Source organism: Phyllobates terribilis, unplaced genomic scaffold (assembly GCF_046119375.1).
Source record: "Phyllobates terribilis strain yellow unplaced genomic scaffold, ASM4611937v1 Scaffold_4__5_contigs__length_816908805, whole genome shotgun sequence".
In the NCBI taxonomy this organism is placed as follows: domain Eukaryota; kingdom Metazoa; phylum Chordata; class Amphibia; order Anura; family Dendrobatidae; genus Phyllobates; species Phyllobates terribilis.
The window spans coordinates 281,301,048-281,326,344 of record NW_027362764.1 but is presented as its reverse complement, the minus strand read 5'-3'; the positions used below and the strand labels follow the sequence as shown (position 1 = coordinate 281,326,344).

Here is a 25,297-nt window from a genome sequence, read left to right as displayed (position 1 = left end):
TAAACTTATTGTTATGTTCTGCTACCAGAGCTAAGGAAAGAGAGGAGATCTGTCCCTACGATAGAACTCAGCTGAATCCCTACGATGTAACAGGGAACCTGATCCTGCGATCAGACCTGCTAAAGTCCTAAGCTAGTCTGTACGGAGACCTATAGATGTGGGGAAGGAATCCCTACAAGTACTAAGGACTGGGAGGAAAATGGGACACCTCCTAACAGAAATAGTAGCAGACAGACGAACAAACAAAATATATAGAACATAGAGGTCCGTAGACCAAGCAAACTAACAGAGTTAGATACAAAGCACAGGCTAGCTAGAAAGTAGTTATACAATGAAGTCCAGCAAAGCCAGAAGGGCGGAGCAGGATTAAATAGGCCAACAAGGTCATGTGACCAGCAAAGGAAAAAACCTAAGAGCAAGGTTCTAACACTTATCCTCAGAAGCAGAGGTGACTCTTGGTCTTCCTTTCCTGGGGCAGTCCTCATGTGAGCCAGTTTCTTTGTAGTGCTTGATGGTTTTTGCAACTGTACTTGGGGACACTTTCAAAGTTTTCCCAATTTTTTGCACTGACTGACCTTCATTTCTTAAAGTAATGATGGCCACTCGTTTTTCTTTACTTAGCTGCTTTTTTCTTGCCATAATACAAATTCTAACAGTCTATTCAGTAGGACTATCAGCTGTGTATCCACCAGACTTCTGCACAACACAACTGATGCTCCCAACCCCATTTATAAGGCAAGAAATCCCACTTATTAAACCTGACAGGGCACACCTGTGAAGTGAAAACCATTTCCGGTGACTACCTCTTGAAGCTCATCAAGAGAATGCCAAGAGTGTGCAAAGCAGTCATCAAAGCAAAAGGTGGCTATTTTGAAGAACCTAGAATATAAGACATATTTTCAGTTGTTTCACACTTTTTTGTTAAGTATATAATTCCACATGTGTTAATTCATAGTTTTGATGCCTTGAGTGTGAATGTACAATTTTCATAATCATGAAAATACAGAAAAATCTTTAAATGAGGTGTGTCCAAACTTTTGGTCTCTACTGTACGCAATGTGTGAAAATAGCTTAAAGGTGCTTATAATCAGCAAGATACAGGCATTATGTACAATGGACTGAAAGTGAGTTGTGGAGGTACACAGATTTCCATAAGCGCAGTGCTTCCTGCAGACAGTTTTCTGATCATTCCAGTAGATACAATGTATTTAGGAAAGGTCATAAAACGGACTTGTCATGAGTATGGAGCTCAACTTTTGGCAACCAAATGTAGACCATGAAGCCAATACAAGTAGAACTCTTCAGACTGATGACTTTCCATGGTCTGATCTACTGCTTTGGTTGTGTGCATAGAAGCATTGTGCATTTTTGTATCTGTAATATACAGTATGTTGAGACTGCTTCAAAATATTCAAAAGGATGAAACATTTACTGTTTCTGACACTTTCTCGATTGTGGATTGGTTCATTAGGTAAATTAACCTTATGAACATCCTTTGGGAGGACTGATAACAGTTTCGTGTACTTTTGTTTTACACATAATTATATTTTTCTATACATTTACTGTTTAACGCCACGGCCCCACTATCAGTATTTGGTCAGGAGTGGAAGCCAAAACCAGGAGTGGGTGATAAATGCAGAATTGATGACTTGTTTCTATTATACCTTTTCTCTGATTGTTCCTCACCTGGTTTTGGCTCCCACTCCTGAGAAAAAAATACTGACCGAATACTGTCCAAATACTGATAGTGGGGCCGTGACTTTATAAAAAGGACTGGCCAGTTGCTAAAAAAATTTAGTTAAATAACTTTTAAAAATCCATGAGGTCCACTGATTCTGCCACTCTTTTCTGATTTGCGCTGTGTCACTCCATTGCAGAGATATTCACGTTTATTGCTTTTGGAGCCTAGTATGTGAAATCTCTGCTTGCAGTTCAACTGGGTGTTTCTTCCCTCCTTTCCTTCCCAGATGCTGCCAATCATAGCTGAAAAGATATGATTGGTATTATCTGGGAGGGAGGGGTGAAAGCTTATACCCTCAGAGAAGAATATGAAGAAATGCCTGGTTGGACTGCAAGCAGAGATTTCACATATTGCACTCCAAAAACAACAAATTTGCAATGAAGTGATGCAGCAGAAAAGAGCAGCAGAATCAGGGGAGCTCAGAGATTTTTACAAGGTATTTAGTTCAGTTATTTGAGCGATGACAGGTATAGTAATAGCTCATCAATGAGAAATGTTCTTTTTTGTAGTTATGATCGGGGTACAACCTATAATGTCTTTGTGGGAAAAGGACAGATCATTGCAGGAATGGACAAAGCACTGATTGGCATGTGTATAAATGAGAGACGATTAGTGAAGATTCCACCTAGTCTTGCCTATGGGAGTACAGGAGTGGGTAAGTTACCTGCCTGCATGACTTTCATGGACAGAAAACTGTTCTTTTCAAATTATATTTATTTCTGTGTTACAAAATGCATGCAAAATATATGTCAACTTTGCAAATGCATCTTAATGAGAACCTGTCATCTGGATTCTATATCACAAACTAATTGCATGTTTGTAAAGGCGCTTTAATGCTGATAAAATCCTTACCTTTCCTGTAGAAATCCATCTTGCTGTTTTAGGGCTCTTTCAGACGTCCGTACACATCGGTCCCAGATCGGACCACAATGCACGGAGTGGCTGCGGCTCTCCCAACCCGAGCAGGACAGCCTCATAGAAATACGTGAAGCTGTCCCACTCGAGTCAGGAGAGCCACGGCCAGTCAGGCATTAGCGGTCCTATCTTGGACCGATATGCATGGACATCTGAATGAGCCTTTAGAAAAATCCATAGTTCATATTGTATGCTAATGAGCTGTAAGTGCAGTGGGGCGGGCACTGCACCTACAGCTGTCATGATTCTCTGTATTTTACCCGCCCGCTGCCTGCTTTGTTTGAGTGCAGATTGCACATTTTCTGTTAGTACAATAAACCTCATTTCAAGGCAGAAACATTACTGTGTCCAACAGTTATTACATATATCAAACTGAAATAGCTGTTGCAAAAACACCACTTTTTATAAAACAATAAGCTTAAGATTAATAGGGGTGCCCAAACTTTTTCATATAACTGTACATCATATACTTTACATTTCTATCTTACATAATGAGAAGTAAGAGGAGAGGCCAGGAGCTGCGGGAGAGCGCTGCGGGAGAGCACGGCCCTGCCTCTTCCTGTTAGCCGGGCTCTGGACTCCATTTTAGGCTTATGGGAGAATGGATTCACTTATTTTCTCATAAATTCACCAAAAAGGTAAATCAGCAAAATGGAAATTAGGCAAAAATGTATCTCCCCTCCAACAAAGAGCTTAAATTTACCTGAAGTGGAATCTTAATTATCAGCCCTTTAATAAGATATCCTTGTGTATAATACAGCCAAAGGAGGAGCTTGCTGCCTGTAGAGGGTTAAACCGAATTTGCTCTACACACTGTCTATAGGCGGGCCGCCATAGCACACTAATAAGACACTGGCAGGGTTGCAGGAGCTGTTTCTGCATAGCCACCACTTTTGGGAACGTGCCCTAAAGTGACATCTGATGCTGCAGGAGAAGAATGAAGCTTGCAGAAATCTGCATTTGATGCTAAAATAATCCCATTCAGATGAATGAACCTGATTTTCAGTTCAGAAGTGTGAACATGTGAAAATCCCCCCAGGATGTTAGTACGAGAGAGACTAAGGGTCCAGTGATGTTTCATTTCTTCTGCAGTGCGGCCATATCGCTCAGCAATAGCTGCAGTGAGGGACTCGTCTGCACGTTTTTTTCGGCTCTGCTCTGAGCACGTATGTGAAAATATGTACAAGAAGATTCTTTTTCTTCATTTTCACAGCTGGTGTGATTCCCCCGGATGCAGTGATTCACTTTGATGTCCTTTTAATGGATATCTGGAACCCAGATGACAAAGTTGAAGTAGATTCGTACCACAAGCCAGAAACGTGTACTAGAACGGTGCAAGTGTCTGATTTCATCCGCTACCACTACAATGGAACCTTGCCTGACGGGACACTTTTTGATTCCAGGTATCTACGATCATTTAATAGTTTTTACAGTTTTCATCTGTGACTGGAGTTACCAAAGCAGAACCCACTAAGGCTGCGTACAGACATATTCAGTCCTCAGTACTGTCATGTATACAACGTCATATTTCCTATTGCAATGCGTTCCTTGGGAAAAAATGATGCAGTTTTATTCTGTAGACTGTAGAAAATACCCTGTAATACTGGATTTATATAGATATACAATCAGAATCTGCAAAAAAAAAGCAAAACTAAAAATGCATTTTCATACTGCATGATTCTGCCAGACTAGATCTCTACCCCCTCTCACTAATACAATAACTTACTTGTATATTCTTCCCCCCAAGTCACAATCGCATGAGAACATATGACACCTATGTGGGAATTGGTTGGTTGATCCCTGGAATGGATACTGGACTACTTGGAATGTGTGTGGGTGAAAAACGTATAATCCATGTCCCACCTTTTCTTGCTTATGGAGAAGATGGTGATGGTAAGACAACACTAAAGTAGCATGGTTATAGGGAACCTGTCACTAGATTTGTGCTGCCTGTACTATAGATGGCATGAATGAAAACCTGGCCTCACGATTGTAACCGTGTACTCTAAAATGCTGCAGTGTTTCAGAGGAAATATAGTTTGTAAGGCCGTCTGGGGGCTATATGAAGATCCGTGTCTAGTCCGGTGTGGTTCTTGGCTGGCTTCTCCCCGCCCTGCTTTAGTTGCTATGTGTGTATGTAAGAAGAGACCTAACAATGAACTGGAGCGAGACCAAGAAACATTGCCCACGGCCGGCTCTTCTAAGTATGATTTGTCTGAAATGTTGCGGCGTTTCAGAGTAAAATACACCGCCTGCAATCAAGTAGCCAGTCTCTGATGCATGCTGCCCAAGGTTCGGGCTACATGAATCTAGTGACAGGTTCCATTTTAAATAATATTAACTTATATCTGACCTAAAAAGAAGTCACAAAAAATGTGGCACTTTTTTTTCAATAAAATGATGTGAGTTAAACTAGGCTGCAATCACATGTGCAGATTTTGATGCAGTTTTTGTGGCAAAGCCAGAGGTGGACCCCATAGGAAATCATCAAGAACGGACTTACCGAATGCTCCTCATTCCTACGGGACGTCATTTTGGCTTTGGTTTTAAAAATGCATTAAAAACTGCATGTGTGCTTCTTGTAAGGAAAATAAGCAAAGTAGGAGAAGACGAATCATATTGAAACTGTCCCCTGCTCTACCAGGCCATAACCTAATAATTGCTGGACATCGCTAAAAATGAACCAGTTTGGCTATCTGCAATACTGGAATGACATGAGGGATTCAGAGATTTCTTCATTATTGACATTATTTTCCTTACTCAGTGATAGTGTTTTTTATCTTTTTACGTACAGAAGACCAGTCTTGTACTGTGCAGCTAATTCCTGGATAGCTTGAACGTAAAAAGGGTTGTTATGATGAGAAAACCCATTTCATTTAAATGGCCTCTGTCAGCACAGAACGACTGTTCAAGCCAAGTACAGGCACTCGGTGCAGCATGGCGGGATCAATTATTTAAGTGCACCTTACCACTTAATCGTTTTCCAATCAAAGCAGAGGGGGGAGGTGGGGCATGGGATTAAAGGAAAACTAGCAGGAGAGAAGGTGTATATAAATGATTGGCCCCGCCATGATATACGGAGCGCCTGTACTTGGTGTGAAGTCATTCTGTGCTGACAGAGGCCCTTTAATAGTTTGTATTGGATCTGTACATGCAGGGTATGCGTAGCAGTTTATATAAGCGAGTTCTTGTTTTCTTGACAATGGCCACAAAATTCGGCTTTTGAAAGTTTCCTCACTTGTGTTCTTCTCCGGGATAGATGACATAATAGTGGCATACTCATTGGTATCATTTATTAGTGCAGTGGTAATATGACCGCTCCTGCCTGCAGCACATATTGTATAAGCCATACTTGTTCTCCTTTGCTGTGCAGGTAAAGATATTCCCTCACAGGCATCTCTTGTTTTCGATGTTGTCTTACTGGACTTACACAACCCAAAAGATGGTATCACTGTAGAAGTCCAGTATATGCCAGAAGACTGTGAGAGGAAATCTCAGACTGGTGACTATGTCCGGTACCATTACAATGGCTCATTATTGGATGGCACATTCTTTGACTCCAGGTATACAAATGCTTCTTTCTATTGACATAGTAAAAACTACACATTAGAATAATTATTAAAGATGATGTCCCCCTTTACATAAATGCATGTAATTAGGACTAAAAATAATTTTTGCTACTTAGCATTAACAAATGTGGCCCTGTTTGCCTTCTACAGCCTCTGCATTGTCTAATAGTGCTGGCTGCAGAATGAATTAACTGATTCGTCAGTCAGCCCGCTGTGCCAGTCTGACGGGGAGCTTGTAGGCTGCGTGCCCACTATGCGTTTTCCAATTGTTTTTGCTGCGGAATTTCCGCAGCGAAAACGCTTAAAAAACGCTTGGTAATACGTGCCCCATGGTCCCCAATTTCCACTGCAGATTATCATTGCGGAAAATTACGCAGCATGTCCATTAATTTTGCGGAAACGCAGCGTAATTGCCGCCATTGACTTGCATTGAATCGCTTAATATCCGCATGACTACTTGTGCACATGCGGATATTAAGCGATTCAATGTGCGTATGGTACCCGGCTCTGGAGAAGAGGAGACTCTCAACAAGACCCGGGTACCATAGAACCTGTTAAAAAAAGAACTTAAAATAAAAAATAAACATATACTCACCTTATGATGTCCCCCGGTCTCCTGTATGATGCATCCTGGCTCCCCGACGGCTCGCGATGGTCTAAAAGGACCTTCCATGACGTCATTTAGTCATGTGACAGGTCACGCGACCGCTGACGTTGGCAATTGCGTGACCTGTCACATGACTAAACAACGTCATGAAATGTCCTTTCACACCACCGCGAGCCATACAAGAGACCAAACACAGCGGAGAAAAGACCGGGGGCCATCAGAAGGTGAGTATAATGGTTTTTTTTTATTTTTTACCATTTTTAATCTTTTTTTCAACTATTAACTTGGTCACACTATATAAATCCATGCCGGTTGCATGGATTTATATAGTGTGACCAAGTTGTCAAGCACTTTCCAAGTGATGCTAAAATCGCTTGGAAAAGCGCTTGATAACCCGCATGCAGAAATGCAAGTGAAGACGCTTGACAAACGCTTCTACCTGGCAGGAAAAACGCATGTACAATCCACATGTACAATCCACATGTACAATCCGCATGTACAATCCGCATGTACAATCCACATGTACAATCCGCATGTACAATCCGCATGTACAATCCGCATGCGTTTTTACTGCCAGGGAGATGCGGAAAAAATCTGCAGCATTTCTGCATCGTGGGCACATAGCCTAACTCTCTTTCTGAGCTCCTCTCTGCTGATTTATGACCACAAGCCATTTCAAAGTTGTAAATTTCAATTGTAAAATAGGTTTTACGACCCAAATACATGTATTATGTAAGAAAAAGGAGAACAACCCCTATAACTATAATGAAATAATAAACAAATCTGCCAGCTTTGAAAGTTGTTTCTGCTGTTTTTGTTCACTCAGTATGACAATTAACCCCTTTTCAGGGCTTGGTCATGACTTGCCACATTCTACACTATCTGTAATGCACACAGTCAAGAACAATTTTCAGAGATTTTTGTTAGAGCAACCTTGTTGCCTAAGGTGGGTGCAGTGTGGGGTATGATTGTATCCTATCCTTAAAGTGAATCTGACAGCTGACACATGCTGTCCGAACCACAGGCAGCATATATCAGACACATACTGTATAATTTCAGCCAGGTATGACTCTGAAATGCTGCCGTAATTCAGAGAAAGACATACTTTAAAAACAGGGACCAAGCCGCATGGGAATCTGGTTGGGCAGGCAGCTCCTTGGCAGCTACTTCCTGCTCTTCCCTGCCCTGGAGTGACTGGTCTCTCCCTATACGCACGCAGGAAAGGCCTGTCACACAAGGGGAGTGAGGAGAAGCTGCCAGGGAACTTCCTGAATGACTAGGCTCTCAGCTGTTAGGTTTCCTTTAAGACCATATGGTCGAAGTGGATTGAACAGAACACTGAAGGTGCCGATGCAAGTTTTTTTACATTCTGGAAACAAAATTCTGGCGTTTCTCATTCTTCTTAAGGAGGCTGCATTGTGGCAGCCGTACCAAGACTGTTAAAAGAAGATAGGCGCATGCAGCATGGTCTATGACATTTGCATCATTGACCATCCTAAGTTAAAGGGGTTTTCCCAGAAACAAAGTACACTTAAATCAATAGATCTTGGAATAATAATAAGTTCCACAATTAGATGTGTTGAACAAAAAATGCTCCTGTGCTGAGATAATATTATAAATGTGTCCCTGCTGTGTACTGTGTAATGCCTGTGTCTAACCGTTCAAGAACACGGTCTGATCATACAAGATCTCCTGGGCAGGGGAGGAAGCAAAAGAGTATACAGACAGGACAGCATAGGATCACAGCTGATTCTTTCTGTGAGGTAAAACATTTCCTGCCTGTTTAAGAACTTGTTTTACCTCACAGAAAGAATCAGCTGTGATCCTATGCTGTCCTGTCTGTATCCTCTTTTGCTTCCTCCCCTGCCCAGGAGATGTTGTATGATCAGACCGTGTTCCTGAACGGTCAGACACAGCCATTACACAGTACACAGCAGGGGCACATTTATAAGATTATCTCAGCACAGGAACATTTTTAACACATCCAATTTGGGAACTTATTATTCAAAGATTTATTAATTAAAATGTACTTTGTTCTTGCAAAAACCCATTTAAGATAAGTTGTTTTCCCACCAGGACTATAAGAAGCCTTTAATGTGTCTTAAGCCATACTAAAGTTCAGGTTACATGCAGGAATTGTGCTTCTTTACCAGTTGAACCCACTGCCTTATCTACTTTACTTGGAAGATATTCCTGGAAAGTCATCTTTGTTTCCCTTCTGATATTATTTGTCCCATACCCTAGTTACTCTCGAAATCACACTTATGACACATACATTGGAAAGGGCTATGTAATCGCTGGTATGGATGAAGGTTTGCTGGGTGTGTGCACTGGAGAAAAGCGGAGAATCACAATTCCACCACATCTTGCATATGGCGAAGAAGGAACAGGTAAGTACCCATTGTATAAATAGAAAATGTAAGGTGGTGAGTTGTGTAGTCCTACGGACGTCCATTCAGAGACCATACGGTACTATTATACTACTGATAACGAGTAGGACTGAAAGTGGAATTTTACATATAGATGTTGTACTCCCATAGTGTCACACCACAGTTGTAGTAAAATGCCAGAATAACAATTTATTCCCACCTTCCTACTTTCACAATTAGGCCACGGCACCACTATCAGTATCTGGTCAGTATTCGGTCAGTATTTTTTCTCAGGAGTGGGAACCAAAACCAGGTGAGAAACAACCAGCGAAAAGATATAATAGAAACAAGTCACCAATTCGGCATTTATCACCCACTCCTGAGAAAAATACTGACCGAATACTGATAGTGGGTCCGTGGCCTTACAGCACTGTTCTGCTTCAAATATCATTCTGAACTAAATCACAATCTGAAGATGAAAATGTAAGATCTAAATGTCCTTTCCTTGAGGAAGCTCAGTCTTGTTCCAGGCAGCTGGCTACTGTGTCTCAGGCCCACCCTCACTCCACTTCTGGAAATGGAATTGAGCCACCACTTTCAGCAGCCCCACAAAACGTATTGCTTGGGAAGCCAATGCCAACGAGACCTTTCGCCTACAGCAGCTGCAAATGAATGGCCTACCTCGTAATACAGAGATGGCTTGGGTGTGTCAGATTGTGGGACGTTTGTACATAGCGACTCTCCATTCTGGTTCATTGCTGTCTATTTGCCCATGTAGGACATATGGACAGAAGTTGGCTTTATGAGACTGCCCCTTAAAGTGCACCTGTCAGCAGGATTGTGCTCTGTAAACTACAGTGGGGAAAAAAAGTATTTAGTCAGCCACCAATTGTGCAAGTTCTCCCACTTAAAAAGATGAGAGAGTCCTGTAATTGACATCATAGTTTAGACCTCCAGATCTAAACCCTATAGAAAACTTTTGGAGGGAGTTGAAAGTCCGTGTTGCCCCGCGACAGCCCCAAAACATCACTGCTCTAGAGGAGATCTGCATGGAGGAATGGGCCAACATACCAGCAACAGTGTGTGCCAACCTTGTGAAGACTTACAGAAAACGTTTGACCTCTGTCATTGCCAACAAAGGATATATAACAAAGTATTGAGATGAACTTTTGTAATTGACCAAATACTTATTTTCCACCAAAATTTAAAAAAAAAAAATTCTTTCCAAATCAGACAATGTGATTTTCAGGATTTGTTTCTCATTTTGTATCTCATAATTGAGGTCTACCTATGATGTCAATTACAGGCCTCTCTCATCTTTTTAAGTGGGAGAACTTGTACAATTGGTGGCTGACTAAATACTTTTTTCCCCACTATACATATACTGTCAGGTGGGTGCCGTTACACTGATTAAAATGATACATTGGATGATGAAATCCATCCTGTGGTTCTTGTGTAATCTTTACTTTCAGTTTGGAGATAATGATATGCTTGTGCCCCGCACTGGTAGATGCATTATGTAATAAAGGAGGCAGGTCAGTGAAGGCACAGTGAGCTGTCATAAGAGCATACAGATGAATATGTAAGCAGAGCACCAGATAGAGCCCACCCCACAGGCCGCCCCAAAGCACCAGCATATCATTATGTCCAAACTGAAAGTAAAGATTACTCAAGAACTACAGGATGGATTTCATCAACCAAGGTATCGTTTTAATCAGTGTAATGTCGTCCACCTGACACTCTATGTAGTTTACTGAGCACAATCTTGCTGACAGGTGCGCTTTAAATGTGTATATTAAGCAGCTACATACCTTGATAGACGATGTATCATTTTTATTCTCTTCTTTCCAAGGAAAGATCCCAGGATCTGCAGTGCTGGTTTTTGATATCGTCATGGTCGATTTTCACAACCCTGATGATTCTGTCAGCATCATGTCAAATTATAAACCCATCAACTGCACTGTCCTGAGCAAGAAGGGGGACTATTTGAAGTATCACTATAATGCAACCCTTATGGATGGCACCATGCTAGATTCCACGTAAGTTAGTTTTGACATAGGTATGTATGTAACTAAAATAATAATATAGAAAATTGCAGAATAATATTGCAGTTAAAGTGAATCTGTCAGCAGGTTTTGTAATCTAAGAGCACCATAATGTAGGAGCAGAGTGCCTGATTCCAATGATGTGTCACTTACTGGGCTGTGTTTTGCTATTTCAGTACAATCAGTGTTTTATCAGAAGGAGATTATTACTGCAGGGTTAGGAATCTCATGCATCCTAGTCCAACCCTACCACTGATAGCAGCTCTCTGGCAGCTTTCTGTGTACAACGTATAGTGACAATCAGTGGTGTGAGCAGGGTTATACACAGCTCAACCTCTGACCTCTGCTAGGGTTGCAGCAGAGTTTACTGAGTGCAGCAGTTATGAAAGAGTCACATTTTTCTAAGTGACACATCACTGGACAGGGTCTGTGTCCCTACATCATGCTGCTGTCAGATTACATAGCAAAAGCTGGTGACAGATTCTCTTTAGTGCCCAATACTCTGCTGCAAAAACAAATGTGGTCACTTTGATACAAGTACAGAAGCTCTGTTCCCATTAAAGGGGTTTTTGCTTGTAAAATTACAGCACATATAAATTAAAAGTTACTTTAAGATTGTGGGGATTCAACCCCCAAATCTACTAATGCTGAGAATGACCAGGCTGCAGTACTAGTGCATAACTGCGTACTGCTGACAGTTTATACCCTGCTGTTCAGGGAATAGTAGTCTGGCCCTATTCAGGTGACTGGGGACTGGGGAAGACCCTTTAATGCATCAGGTTTGTTTTCTTCTGTGGTTTTACGATACTTGTAAGGTTCTCTGCATATTTTTTGTTGCCTGTGTCTGTAGTTTGTTGTTGCAATATTGAAAATTGAATAATAAAATTTCATTTAATAAAAAAATAAAAACTTTTGTTAATATTTGGTATAGCATCTCACTAACCTTTGTGGCTTCTAGCCAAATAGAACTAATACAATTTTCACATTTAGTAATTGCCTTAGTTGTTTTTTTTTATTAATTAAAAAGCATATAAAAGTACACATTTGCATTTTTTCTATGCAGTCATTCACATTCGTATAGAAAAAGTCCTAGGACTGTTTCCTAAAATTTAGGCCTCGATTCATCTAGTCTTGATGAGGGCACGTGCTGGAGACCAAGGCAGAGCTGGGCAAAACGGATGTGAAGACGCCAAAAGTCACAAGATATTGTGCAACCTTGACGTATCAGTGTTTTAAGCAAAATTTCTGGCGAAAACACTTTGAAGAATCAGGGCTTATGTCTGAAAAAACATCCCAGCAATTAGACTGAAGAATAGAAACGAAAATGCTGATTTGTGCTGCAGTTTGGTGCCTAAAAGGATTATAACAATTTATCCTCACACTAAGTAGTTTGTCAGAACGTCGGCAGACTTACATGTCAGTGCAAACATGTTCCTGCAGATTAAAGAATGTTTGTCCAGTGTGTCCAGCGCAGCCCGGGCTTGTCATCTGCTTTCACTACTTTACCATCGTGACCCCTTGTACACTTCAAAACTGTATACTTTATAAACCAGCCAGCGGTAAATGCTTGGAGTTTCCACAGTTTTTACGTTCTATGTATAAATATTCCACCTACCATACTCCATACAGTGAGCCTGTGGACATACTGCAAAGCATAAGGAAACGGACTCTTAAAATGCATTAAGGCCCCGTCACACTTAGCGACGCTGCAGCGATCCCGACAACGATACGACCTGTCAGGGATCGTTGCTGCGTCGCTATGTGGTCGCTGGTGAGCTGTCAAAACAGGCAGGCTCACCAACGATCAGGGGAGCAGCGACATCGTGGAAAGAATCTTTCCATGATGTCCTGCTCCTGGTTACCAGCCTGCTGAAGCAGGAGCAAGCTGGTAACCATGGTAAACATCGGGTTACTAGGGTCACACGCGCACCTAGTAACCCGTTGTTTATCATGGTTACCACTCTGCTACCGTGACCGGGAGGTTACCGCTCACTTTAGCAGGCTCGTAACCATGATAAACAGCGGGTTACTAGGTGCGCGTGTGCCCCACATGTCTACTTCACATCAGCACAATTTTGGAACCAAAATTTTTTTTTGTTAGGAAGCTATAAGGGTTAAAAGTTGACCAGCGATTTCTCATTTTTACAACAAAATTTACAAAAACATTTTTTTAGGGACCACATCTTATTTGAAGTGACTTTGAGGAGCCTTTATGACAGAAAATACCCAAAAGTGATACCATTCTAAAAACATCACCCCTCAAGGTGCTCAAAACCACATTCAAGAAGTTTATTAACCCTTCAGGTGCTTCACAGGAATTTTTGGAATGTGGAGGTAAACAATGAACATTTAACTTTTTTTCACAAAACTGCTACTTTAGCCTCAAATTTTTAATTTTCACAAGGGCAGCCAGAAAAAATGGACCCCAAAATGTGTTGTGCAATTTCTCCTGAGCACGCTGATACCCCATATGTGGTGCAAAACCACTGTTTGGGCGCACGGCATGGCTCGGAAGGTAAGGAGCGCCATTTGACTTTTGGAATGGAAATTTGACTGGAATCGATAGCGGACGCCATGTTGCATTTTTTGAGCCCCTGAGGTGCCTAAACAGAGGAAACCCCCAACAAGTCACCCCATTTTGGAAACTAGACCCCTCAAGGAACTTATCTAGATGTGTGGTGAGCACCTTGAACCCCAAGGGGCTTCACAGAATTTTCTAATGTTGAAGTGTGAAAATAAAAAAGCACATTTTTAACACAAAACTGCTACTTTAGCCTCAAATTTTTAATTTTCACAAGGGCAGCCAGAAAAAATGGACCCCAAAATGTGTTGTGCAATTTCTCCTGAACACGCTGATACCCCATATGTGGTGCAAAACCACTGTTTGGGCGCACGGCATGGCTCAGAAGGTAAGGAGCGCCATTTGACTTTTGGAATGGAAATTTGACTGGAATCGATAGCGGACGCCGTGTTGCATTTGGAGAGCCCCTGAGGTGCCTAAACAGAGGAAATCCCCAACAAGTGACCCCATTTTGGAAACTAGACCCCTCAAGGACCTTATCTAGATGTGTGGTGAGCACCTTGAACCCCCAGGGGCTTCACAGAATTTTATAATGTTGAAGTGTGAAAATAAAAAAACACATTTTTAACACAAAACTGCTACTTTAGCCTCAAATTTTTAATTTTCACAAGGGCAGCCAGAAAAAATGGACCCCAAAATGTGTTGTGCAATTTCTCCTGAACACGCTGATACCCCATATGTGGTGCAAAACCACTGTTTGGGCGCACGGCATGGCTCAGAAGGTAAGGAGCGCCATTTGACTTTTGGAATGGAAATTTGACTGGAATCGATAGCGGACGCCATGTTGCATTTGGAGAGCCCCTGAGGTGCCTAAACAGAGGAAACCCCCAACAAGTGACCCCATTTTGGAAACTAGACCCCTCAAGGACCTTATCTAAATGTGTGGTGAGCACCTTGAACCCCCAGGGGCTTCACAGAATTTTATAATGTTGAAGTGTGAAAATAAAAAAACACATTTTTAACACAAAACTGCTACTTTAGCCTCAAATTTTTAATTTTCACAAGGGCAGCCAGAAAAAATGGACCCCAAAATGTGTTGTGCAATTTCTCCTGAGCACGCTGATACCCCATATGTGATGCAAAGCCACTGTTTGGGCGCACGGCATGCCTCGGAAGGTAAGGAGCGCCATTTGACTTTTGGAATGGAAATTTGACTGGAATCGATAGCGGACGCCATGTTGCATTTGGAGAGCCCCTGAGGTGCCTAAACAGAGGAAACCCCCAACAAGTGACCCCATTTTGGAAACTAGACCCCTCAAGGACCTTATCTAGATGTGTGGTGAGCACCTTGAACCCCCAGGGGCTTCACAGAATTTTATAATGTTGAAGTGTGAAAATAAAAAAACACATTTTTAACACAAAACTGCTACTTTAGCCTCAAATTTTTAATTTTCACAAGGGCAGCCAGAAAAAATGGACCCCAAAATGTGTTGTGCAATTTCTCCTGAGCACGCTGATACCCCATATGTGGTGCAAAGCCACTGTTTGGGCGCACGGCATGCCTCGGAAGGTAAGGAGCGCCATTTGACTTTTGGAATGGAAATTTGACTGGAATCGATAGCGGACGCCATGTTGCATTTGGAGAGCCCCTGAGGTGCCTAAACAGAGGAAACCCCCAACAAGTCACCCCATTTTGGAAACTAGACCCCTCAAGGAACTTATCTAGATGTGTGGTGAGCACCTTGAACCCCCAGGGGCTTCACAGAATTTTATAATGTTGAAGTGTGAAAATAAAAAAACACATTTTTAACACAAAACTGCTACTTTAGCCTCAAATTTTTAATTTTCACAAGGGCAGCCAGAAAAAATGGACCCCAAAATGTGTTGTGCAATTTCTCCTGAGCACGCTGATACCCCATATGTGGTGCAAAGCCACTGTTTGGGCGCGCGGCATGCCTCGGAAGGTATGGAGCGCCATTTGACTTTTGGAATGGAAATTTGACTGGAATGGATAGCGGACGCCATGTTGCATTTGGAGAGCCCCTGGGGTGCCTAAACAGAGGAAACCCCCAACAAGTGACCGAATTTTACAATCTACTCCTCTGTATAAATTAATCTAGTGGTGGGAAAATAAGTAGATAGGTAAATGGTCACTAAACCCATAGATGAATTCCCACAGAGGTGTCATTTCCATAATGGGGTCACTTCAGGGGGGATTATGCTGTTCTGGCACTTTTCAGAGTACCAGAGCTAAAGAATCCCCCCTGAAGTGACCCCATTTTGGAAATGACACCCCTCTGGGAATTCATCTATGGGTTTAGTGACCATTTTAACTCAATGGATGATTTCCAGAAACAAGCACGCAATGGAAGGTTTAGATTCTGGAGAACCCCCCCTGGAAATTAAGTGAGCTGTACTCGAATGTGTCATTCACTAAATGAACCAAATGTGTGAATGAGAAATTGGGATACATTTTTACAGTTTAAAAACGTGGTTCTGTGTGGAAGATTTTAAAGCAGTCAGTGACGCATAAGGCTGGCAATGATGGGCATTGTGGGCAATAGTAGCGGGTATAACGCCTCATTCCTCTCTTAGTACATACACGACATCTTTTCTGGGGGTTCCTTCTTGTTTCCGTTGCTGGAATAAGTGCAATAAAATGTCGCTCAGTGAGTCTTTTCACATCCTCAGATTCTAATGGATGAGCGGGGCTAACACTTTGAAAGACAAGATTTTCAATTACCTTTTCTTGATAATCAAGAAAAGGATCTGAATTTCCTGCTTTTTTGTACAACACAAAAGAATTGTATGTGGCCACCTGAAACAAATAAATAACCAACTTTTTATACCAGGTATAGGACTTTCTTGATACCCCCCATGTGTTTGTTGTAGTCAATGACTGACACAGGTTTTTGCTTCGGAGTGGTGGATTCTAGTCCTACAGTGGCCCTTGTGGCATCTGTGTGGATCGAGCTGAGGACAAAAATATCCCTCTTATCCCTATTTTTCAGGGCAAGCAGCTCTCCGTTGCGTACATCCCCTGACTGCCCCTTTTGAAACTTTTGGTTGACCAATGGTTGTGGAAACCCCTGACGGTTTTTACGGATGGTCCCACAAGCCCCGATGTTGTGTTCAACCAGACTTTTAAATAGGGGTATACTGGTGTAATAATTGTCCACATATAGATTGTAGCCTTTTTGAAAAAATGGACTTATCAGCTCCCAAACAATTTTTCCAGATGTCCCCAGATAAGTAGGGCATCCTGGTGGGTTTAGTTGGCTATCTTTCCCCTCATATATGCGAAAAGCGGATGTGTATCCGGTTGAACTTTCGCACATTTTATAGAGCTTTATTCCAAACCTTGCCCTTTTAGATGGGATAAATTGCTTGAGGTGCAGTCTTCCTTTGAATTTTACAAGGGACTCATCTATAGAAATATTTTGTGTTGGGGTGTAGAGGCTTAAGAATTTTTCTGACAAATTTTCAATGATGGGTCTAATTTTATATAACCTGTCATGTTCTGGGGCATTTCTGGGCAGGCATTGACTATTGTCGTTAAAATGCCAAAACCGCATGAGCATTTCATAACGGGTCCTAGGCAGAACGACTGAAAACATAGGGGTGGCTTGAACAGGGTGGTTGGACCAGTAGGATCAAATGCTCGGTTTTTTAACAAGCCCCATGGCAAATGTAAGTCCTAAAAAATTTTTTATTTCCGGGACATTAGTTGGTGTCCATAAATTTGCCCTAGCATAGTAAGATCGTGGATTCTGACTTATGAATTGGGATGCATATAAATTTGTTTGCACGACAATATGCTCTAGAAAGCTGTCTGTAAAAAACAAATTAAAAAAATGAATTGGTCCAAAATCTTCCACCTCCACATTTATACCAGGAATGGCGTTGAAATCAGGGCTGAATGGAGCAGCCGAATCCGAAGCCTCCCATCTGGGAAATGCTAGATCATGTGGCAACGCCCCTTGTACACTGGCGTGCGCCAATTCACTAGTAGCAGGGACAGCGCTTGTACTGGGCAGTGTTCCCTGATTTGGAGACGTTTCTCCAGTAGCGCTATTTGCCCCTATTGCTGTACTGGTCCTTGGGCTTGAGGATGGACCAGAATCACTGCTCATTTCTGAGCTCTCAGTGTCGCCACTACTAAAGCCCTCAAAATCCATATCTCCATCTGAGATTGCACTGTCATCAGTGTCAGAACATAGCAGGGCATACACCTCCTCTGCGGTATAAGTCTGACGGGCCATTTTATTTTTATATTTTTTGACTGGACTGAACGGACTGGACTGAACGGACCGGACTGAAAGGACGGGACCGGACTGGACTGACCGGGCTGACTGACCTGACAGGACTGACTGATCTGACAGGACTGACTGACTGATCTGACAGGACTGATCTGACAGGACTGACTGACAGGACTGACTGATCTGACAGGACTGACTGACTGACAGGACTGACTGATCTGACAGAACTGACTGACTGATCTGACAGGACTGACTGACTGACAGATCTGACAGGACTGACTGACTGACAGATCTGACAGGACTGACTGATCTGACAGGACTGACTGATCTGACAGGACTGACTGACTGACAGGACTGACTGACTGACTGATCTGACAGGACTGACTGACTGATCTGACAGGACTGACTGATCTGACAGGACTGACTGACAGACCTGACAGGACTGACTGACTGATCTGACAGGACTGACTGACTGATCTGACAGGACTGACTGACTGACAGGACTGACTGATCTGACAGGACTGACTGACAGATCTGACAGGACTGACTGACTGATCTGACAGGACTGACAGATCTGACAGGACTGACTAACCCTAACTCTTACTTTCTTTTTTATTTTTTTTATTTTTTTCACTTTTACTGTGGCAAGGCTGAAAGCTCTTGTCACAGTGTTTCTCCTCTGCTCTCTCACTGAGATCGGAGGAGAAACAGTGTATTTATCAGCCAGATCGCCCGGGAAAGTTTGTTGCTAAAACAAACTTCCCTGGTGAACTCTCTGATTGGCTGGTGTGACGCTGACATCATCGAGACCTGAGCCAATCAGGTCTCGATGATGTCAGAGGTCACAGCACCGGGATCCCCGCCGCTGGCAGGTATGTGGGGGGTCCCGATCGCCGACCACCGGCTGTCACTATCTTTTAAATGCCGCGATCGCTATGGATTGCGGCATCTAAAAGATAGGAACAGGTTAACATCATGGGGACCTGATCCAATCAGGTCCCCATGATGCCACATGTCAGAGCTATCGCTCTGAACCGGTACTGCAGCGCTAGCAGGACCCTGGGGGTCCTGAGCGCTGCGGGACCACCCACCGTTTTTAAACGTTGGCGCTGCACAGAGCCCAGGCAGCGCCGACGTTTATGTACAGTGGGCGGTCGGGAACCGGTTAAAGTACACTGCACCCCATCTTGACTGAAAAAAAACAGAAATGTAGAAATTTTCGCAAATTTATTAAAAAAGAAAAACTGAAATATCACATGGTCATAAGTATTCAGACCCTTTGCTCAGTATTGAGTAGAAGCACCATTTTGAGCTAGTACAGCCATGAGTCTACTTGGGAATGATGCAACAAGTTCTTCCCACCTGGATTTGGGGATCCTCTGACATTCTTCCTTGCGGATCCTCTCCAGTTTCCTCAGGTTAGATGGTGAATGTTGGTGGACAGCCATTTTCAGGTCTCTCCAGAGATGCTCAATTGGGTTTAGGTCAGGCCTCTAGCTGGGCCAGTCAAGAATGGTCACAGAGTTGTTCCGAAGCCACTCCTTTGTTATTTTAGCTGTGTGCTTAGGGTCATTGTCTTGTTGGAAAGTGAACCTTCGGCCAAGTCTGAGGTCCAGAGCACTCTGGAAGAGGTTTTCATCCAGTATGTCTCTGTAGTTGGCCGCATTCATGTTTCCTTCAATTGCAACCAGTCGTCCTGTCCCTGCAGCTGAAAAACACCCCCATAGCATGATGCTGCCACCACCATGTTTCACTGTTGGGATTGTATTGGGCAGGTGATGAGCATTGCCTGTTTTCTCCACACATACCGCTTAGAATTATCACCAAAAAGTTCTATCTTCGTCTCATCAGAGCAAAGAATCTTATTTCTCATAGTCTGGGAGTCCTTCATGTGTTTTTGAGCAAATTCTATGCGGGCTTTCATATGTCTTGAACTGAGGAGAGGCTTCTGTCGGGCCACTCTGCCATAAAGGCCTGACAGGTGGAGGGCTGCAGTGATAGTTGACTTTGTGGAACTTTCTCCCATCTCCCTACTGCATCTCTGGAGCTCAGCCACAGTGATCTTGGGGTTCTTCTTTACCTTTCTCACCAAGGCTCTTTTCCCACGATTGCTCAGTTTGGCAGGACGGCCAGGTCTAGGAAGACTTCTGGTGGTCCCAAACTTCTTCCATTTAAGGATTATGGAGGCCACTGTGCTCTTAGGAACCTTGAGTAATGCAGAAATTCTTTTGTAACCTTGGTGGGATCTGTGCCTTGCCACAATTCTGTCTCTGAGCTCCTTTGGCAGTTCCTTTGAGCTCATGATTCAAGATTCTTTGAGCTCAAGAGTGAGCGGTGGGACTGTGGAAGGTTCTAGGGGTGGAGACGGAGCTGGGGTGGAGCTTGGGCGAAGTCTCGAGGGGACCTGAAGATTTTGCCAGTATGGGGCCCTGAAATTCCTGGTGGCAGCCCTGGGGGTACAGCATGCAATGCGAGAGCATTGGATGCGATATGCTAATGACCCTCGGCTCCTGCTCTGCTTTAAGCGGGAGCCGAGTGACATGCTATTGTGCTGCGATTCTCTCGCATGAGAGGATTGCATCACAGGTGCGGAGGAGACAGAGAAAGTAATTTCTCCATCTCCTCCATGGACTGACTCGCCGTGTATTGGACTGCACAGAGATGACCTCTGAGTGCAGTCCGATGTTTCACACGCACCCATAGACTTGTGTGGGTGCACGTGAGCCGAGTCTCGCTGCAAAATCGCAGCATTCTGCAATTGTCCTCTCATGTATCACACAACACCCACTACATATATAGGTAGAGGGAAAATAGAGTATAGACAATTCATATTACTTTTAAAAAAATTCCTTTATTTAATCCATTAAAAAAGATTGCATTTAAAATTAAGCAGGAGGAAAATGTTCAGTACCAGGATTTATTACATAGGTCTCAATCCTATAGAATTAGTTAACACCAATGAATTTATATTATTGCTGAGCTTAAAGTGTATAATTAATCAATCACAGAATCCGAATTCCTTTCTCATAAAGTGCAACTATGAATAAAGTGTCCAGTGCCATCTGCTGAAAACGAGCCTTACAAAGTTGTACGACAACAGAGAAAGTGTCTAATACTAGCAGCTGTAATAATTATAGAGCCATATATATAAAGTGTCCAGTGCCATCAGCTGAAAACGGACCTTATAAAGTTGTAGTCCTGGCGCTGCACCACGGGGACACTACTCTCTCCTGTAAGTTTATCGCCAGATTGAGAAAGGATCTGGATTGTATTTTTCGTCTCACAGTGCCTTCTGCTCTGGTTAGAACGACATATGTGATATGAGATATGTGAATTGCTCAGTTTATGTCACAAGTTTACAGTGGGATATCATTAGCCTATATATGACTTTATAATCATTATAGCTGCTAGCACTAGACACTTTCTTTGTTATTAATACAACTTTATAAGGTCCGTTTTCAGCTGATGGCACTGGACACTCCCCAATCCTGTTCCCCCATCCTGTTATGTGCTGCCCTCATCCCTATCCTGGTATGCATAGCACCCCTCATCCCCAATCCTGTTATGCATGGCACCCCTCACCCCCATCCTGGTATGCATGGCACACCTCACCCCCATCCTGGTATGCATGGCACCCCTCACCTCCAATCCTGTATGCATGGCACCCCTCACCCCCAATCCTGGTATGCATGGCACCCCTCATCCCCAATCCTGGTATGCATGGCACCCCTTATCCCCAATCCTGGTATGCGTGGTACTCCGTCCCTTATCCCTATTCTGGTATGTATGGTACCCCATCCCAGTATGCATGGTACCCCATCTCTATCCTGGTATGCATGGTATCCCTCATCTCTATCCTGGTATGCATGGTACCCCATCCCTCATCCTGGTATGCATGGTACCTCTCATCCCTATCCTGGTATACATGGTACCCCTCATCCCTATCCTGGTATGCATGGCCCCCCAGATCCCTATCCTGGTATGCATGGTACCCCTCATCCCTAATCCTGGTATGCATGGCACCCCTCATCCCTAATCCTGGTATGCATGGCACCCCTCATCCCCAATCCTGGTATGCATGGCACCCCTCATCCCCAATCCTGGTATGCATGGCACCCCTCATCCCCAATCCTGGTATGCATGGCACCCCTCATCCCCAATCCTGGTATGCGTGGTACCCCTCATCCCCAATCCTGGTATGCGTGGTACCCCTCACCCCCCAATCCTGGTATGTGTGGCCCCCTCACCCCCCAATCCTGGTATGTGTGGCCCCCTCACCCCCCAATCCTGGTATGTATAGCACTCCTCATCCCTATCACGCTGCACACATACAAAAAAAAAAAAAAACACCTACTCACCTTTCTTCCCTGTGCTCCAGCTCTGCGGTGTCCTGTTCTGCCGGAGGCCGGGGGAGGAGTGTCGCGCCGGAGTACGCGCGTGCCCATACCTCACTGTCCAGTGCCATTTTGCTGAAGACATACTGCAAATGTGTCTTCAGTAAAATGCCGCTGGATATCGCTATGCGCATGCGCCGATTCCGACGGCACATTCATCTCTCGGTAACCGGCCCGAAGACACAGCTCGGTCTCCCGGATAGGTGAGTTGTTAGGGGGCCGGAGATCGCGGTATGCATTCAGTGCTAACGCATACCGCGATCTCCAAGGCCACAATCCTCATCCTAAACTCCTCTTTTAGGATGTGGTTGCGTCCCTCTGTGGGGTCCAGACTGCGCACGCGCGTCGCGCTTGCGCAGTCTGTAGAGGCTTCAGACAGAGGGACACTTGTATGATTACATTATAGATTTTAATATTCATTGTACTGTGAATTATTTTCCATATGTGGTTCACAGCCCATATAGATCTGAAACAATGAGGCTCTTAAATAAAGGCTTAATATTATCACCTTATGGCCACGGCCTCACTATCAGTATTTGGTCAGTATTTTTTCTCAGCAGTGGGAGCCAAAACCAGGAGTGGTTGATAAATGCAGAATTGCTGCACTTGTTTCTATTTTAGGTTTTCTCTAAATGTTCCTCACTTGGTTTTGGCTCCCACTTCTGAGAAAAAATACTGACCGAATACTGACCAAATACTGATAGTAGGGCTGTGGCCTAAGGCTACAATCACACATCCGTGTGTAGTGGTCCTTGCAGATTGCGATGCATGGGCCGAACGCGGGTCTTTTAACCCAAACTCGACAGCTTCATATATAGCCATAAAACTGTCGAAATAGGGTCAGGAGACCCACGTCAGGTCCATACTCGTAGAGCTACACACAGATGTATGACTAAGAAAAACCAAAGACAAGCAAAATACCCAAGTAACTAGAAGTAAGTTGGGTAAATCGCACAGTGCAAAAATAATAATAAATAATGAAGGGTATTTAGTTAACATAATTTTGATCAGAATAATGTAAAAGCCATCCCGCAACGTCACGGCAACCCTTATGGGACAGTCCTAACTCTAACATTAAAACCTTACCATTTGTCAAGTGACGTACATATGGATAAGGGCAGAGAGACTGACCCCCTAGTAGAAGCATAGACCTGGGGCAGAATGAACATTTCAGCTCAGACAAAGGGCGGCCACACCCTTATATGCACTAAAGCACACTGAACTACAAAGAAAAAACCTAGAAGTCTGAACTGAAACATAAATTGATGTGCATGCAAAATGTAAATGCATGTTCACACAAGGCCACTAGACAAAGAAAAACCAAAGACAAGCAAAATACCCAACTAACTGGAAGTAAATTGGGTAAATCGCACAGTGCAAAAATAATAACTAAATACCCTTCATTATTTATTAACATAATTTTGATCAAAATAATGTAAAAGCTATCCTGCCACGTCACGGCAACCCTTATGGGACAGTCCTAACTCTAATATTAAAACCTTACCATTTGTCAAGTGACGTACATATGGATAAGGGCAGAGAGATGTATGACTGTAGCCTAAATCCTATCCATTTATAACTATTAACTGTATGTGTGCACTATTTTTTCTTTAAAGGTCCACTTTTATAGCTTTCTTAACTTGAATAACTTTTATTTGCTACTTATAGTGTAACTGTTTGTTGCAACTGTTTGCAAAATTACAACTCAACCTGTAGCTAACAACTAAGCCTGTTCTGCCCTAGCTGTTACATCTGGAATAGTAACTTATGATGTATGTGATGGTATCCGACTACAGTACGCACAAGTCCCTGATCCTAGCTTCTCTCTTTAGACACCAATATGGAAAAACATACAACATTGTTCTTGGATCTGGACAGGTGATAATGGGAATGGACATTGGACTGCGAGACATGTGTGTCGGAGAGAAACGCACAGTTGTTATTCCTCCACATTTTGGTTATGGAGAAGCTGGAGTAGGTGAGTATGCTAAAAAACATTTTCAAGCTTGTACACATTTTATTGTTTTAGGTTTTCATCAGGGCTGCAGTATTTGTAACTATACAGTACCACAACAGTCTTCTTGGCCTCCAAAATACTACAGCTCCAATAGTGCTGTCAAAAATACTAGAACCTTGACATAACACTGTCAGACCCACTTATAGGTTGGGGGGTCTGTTAATATCCATTTGAAAATAGATTGGCATAACTATTATGGCTCCATTGTGGACTGAATCCATGATGCTTATATGAACAGGGTCTTATCTATCATGACTATTTACATTTAGTTATCGTATGAAAAATGACAATGAAACTCTGTGTTCTCTTTTTTCCGTCATATGTCAGAGGGAGAAGTGCCCGGAAGTGCAGTTTTGATATTTAACATTGAACTGCTGGAATTGATACCTGGCCTACCTGATGGATACATGTTTATATGGAATGGAGAAGTGGTAGCAAATCTGTTTGAAGAGATTGACAAAGATAAAAATGTGGAGATATCTTTGCAAGAGGTATGTGTCAGATATCTATGTAATGAGTATTACTGGGCTTTATCTACACAAAGCAATGCATCGCTACTGTCTTTGTGTAAGTAGGGACGTATCTTTGCTCTATTTTTGGATGTGTGAATCAGTAAAAGGTAAAGCAAAACCAGAAATAAAATAGCAGAGGCATTAGGCCACGGGCCCCACTATCAGTATTTGGTCAGTATTCGGTCTGTATTTTTTCTCAGGAGTGGGAGCCAAAACCAGATGAGGAACAATCAGAGAAAAGGTATAATAGAAACAAGTCACCAATTCTGAATTCATCACCCACTCCTGGTTTGGCTCCCACTCCTGAGAAACAATACTGACCAAATACTGGCCAAATACTGATAGTGG

At 43.0% G+C, this 25,297-nt stretch overlaps 1 protein-coding gene across 1 annotated transcript in view; it reads left to right on the top strand.

Moving 5' to 3' along the window:
- The window catches only part of FKBP9 (FKBP prolyl isomerase 9), a 51,481-nt gene that overhangs the window by 24,718 nt on the left and 1,466 nt on the right, over positions 1-25,297 (top strand). The window contains exons 2-9 of the mRNA XM_073678276.1: positions 2,251-2,396; positions 3,870-4,059; positions 4,404-4,549; positions 6,030-6,219; positions 9,077-9,222; positions 11,054-11,240; positions 24,253-24,398; positions 24,765-24,928. Of these exons, the coding sequence (XP_073534377.1) occupies positions 2,251-2,396; positions 3,870-4,059; positions 4,404-4,549; positions 6,030-6,219; positions 9,077-9,222; positions 11,054-11,240; positions 24,253-24,398; positions 24,765-24,928 (1,315 nt within the window). The remainder of the gene's footprint in view (positions 1-2,250; positions 2,397-3,869; positions 4,060-4,403; positions 4,550-6,029; positions 6,220-9,076; positions 9,223-11,053; positions 11,241-24,252; positions 24,399-24,764; positions 24,929-25,297) is intronic.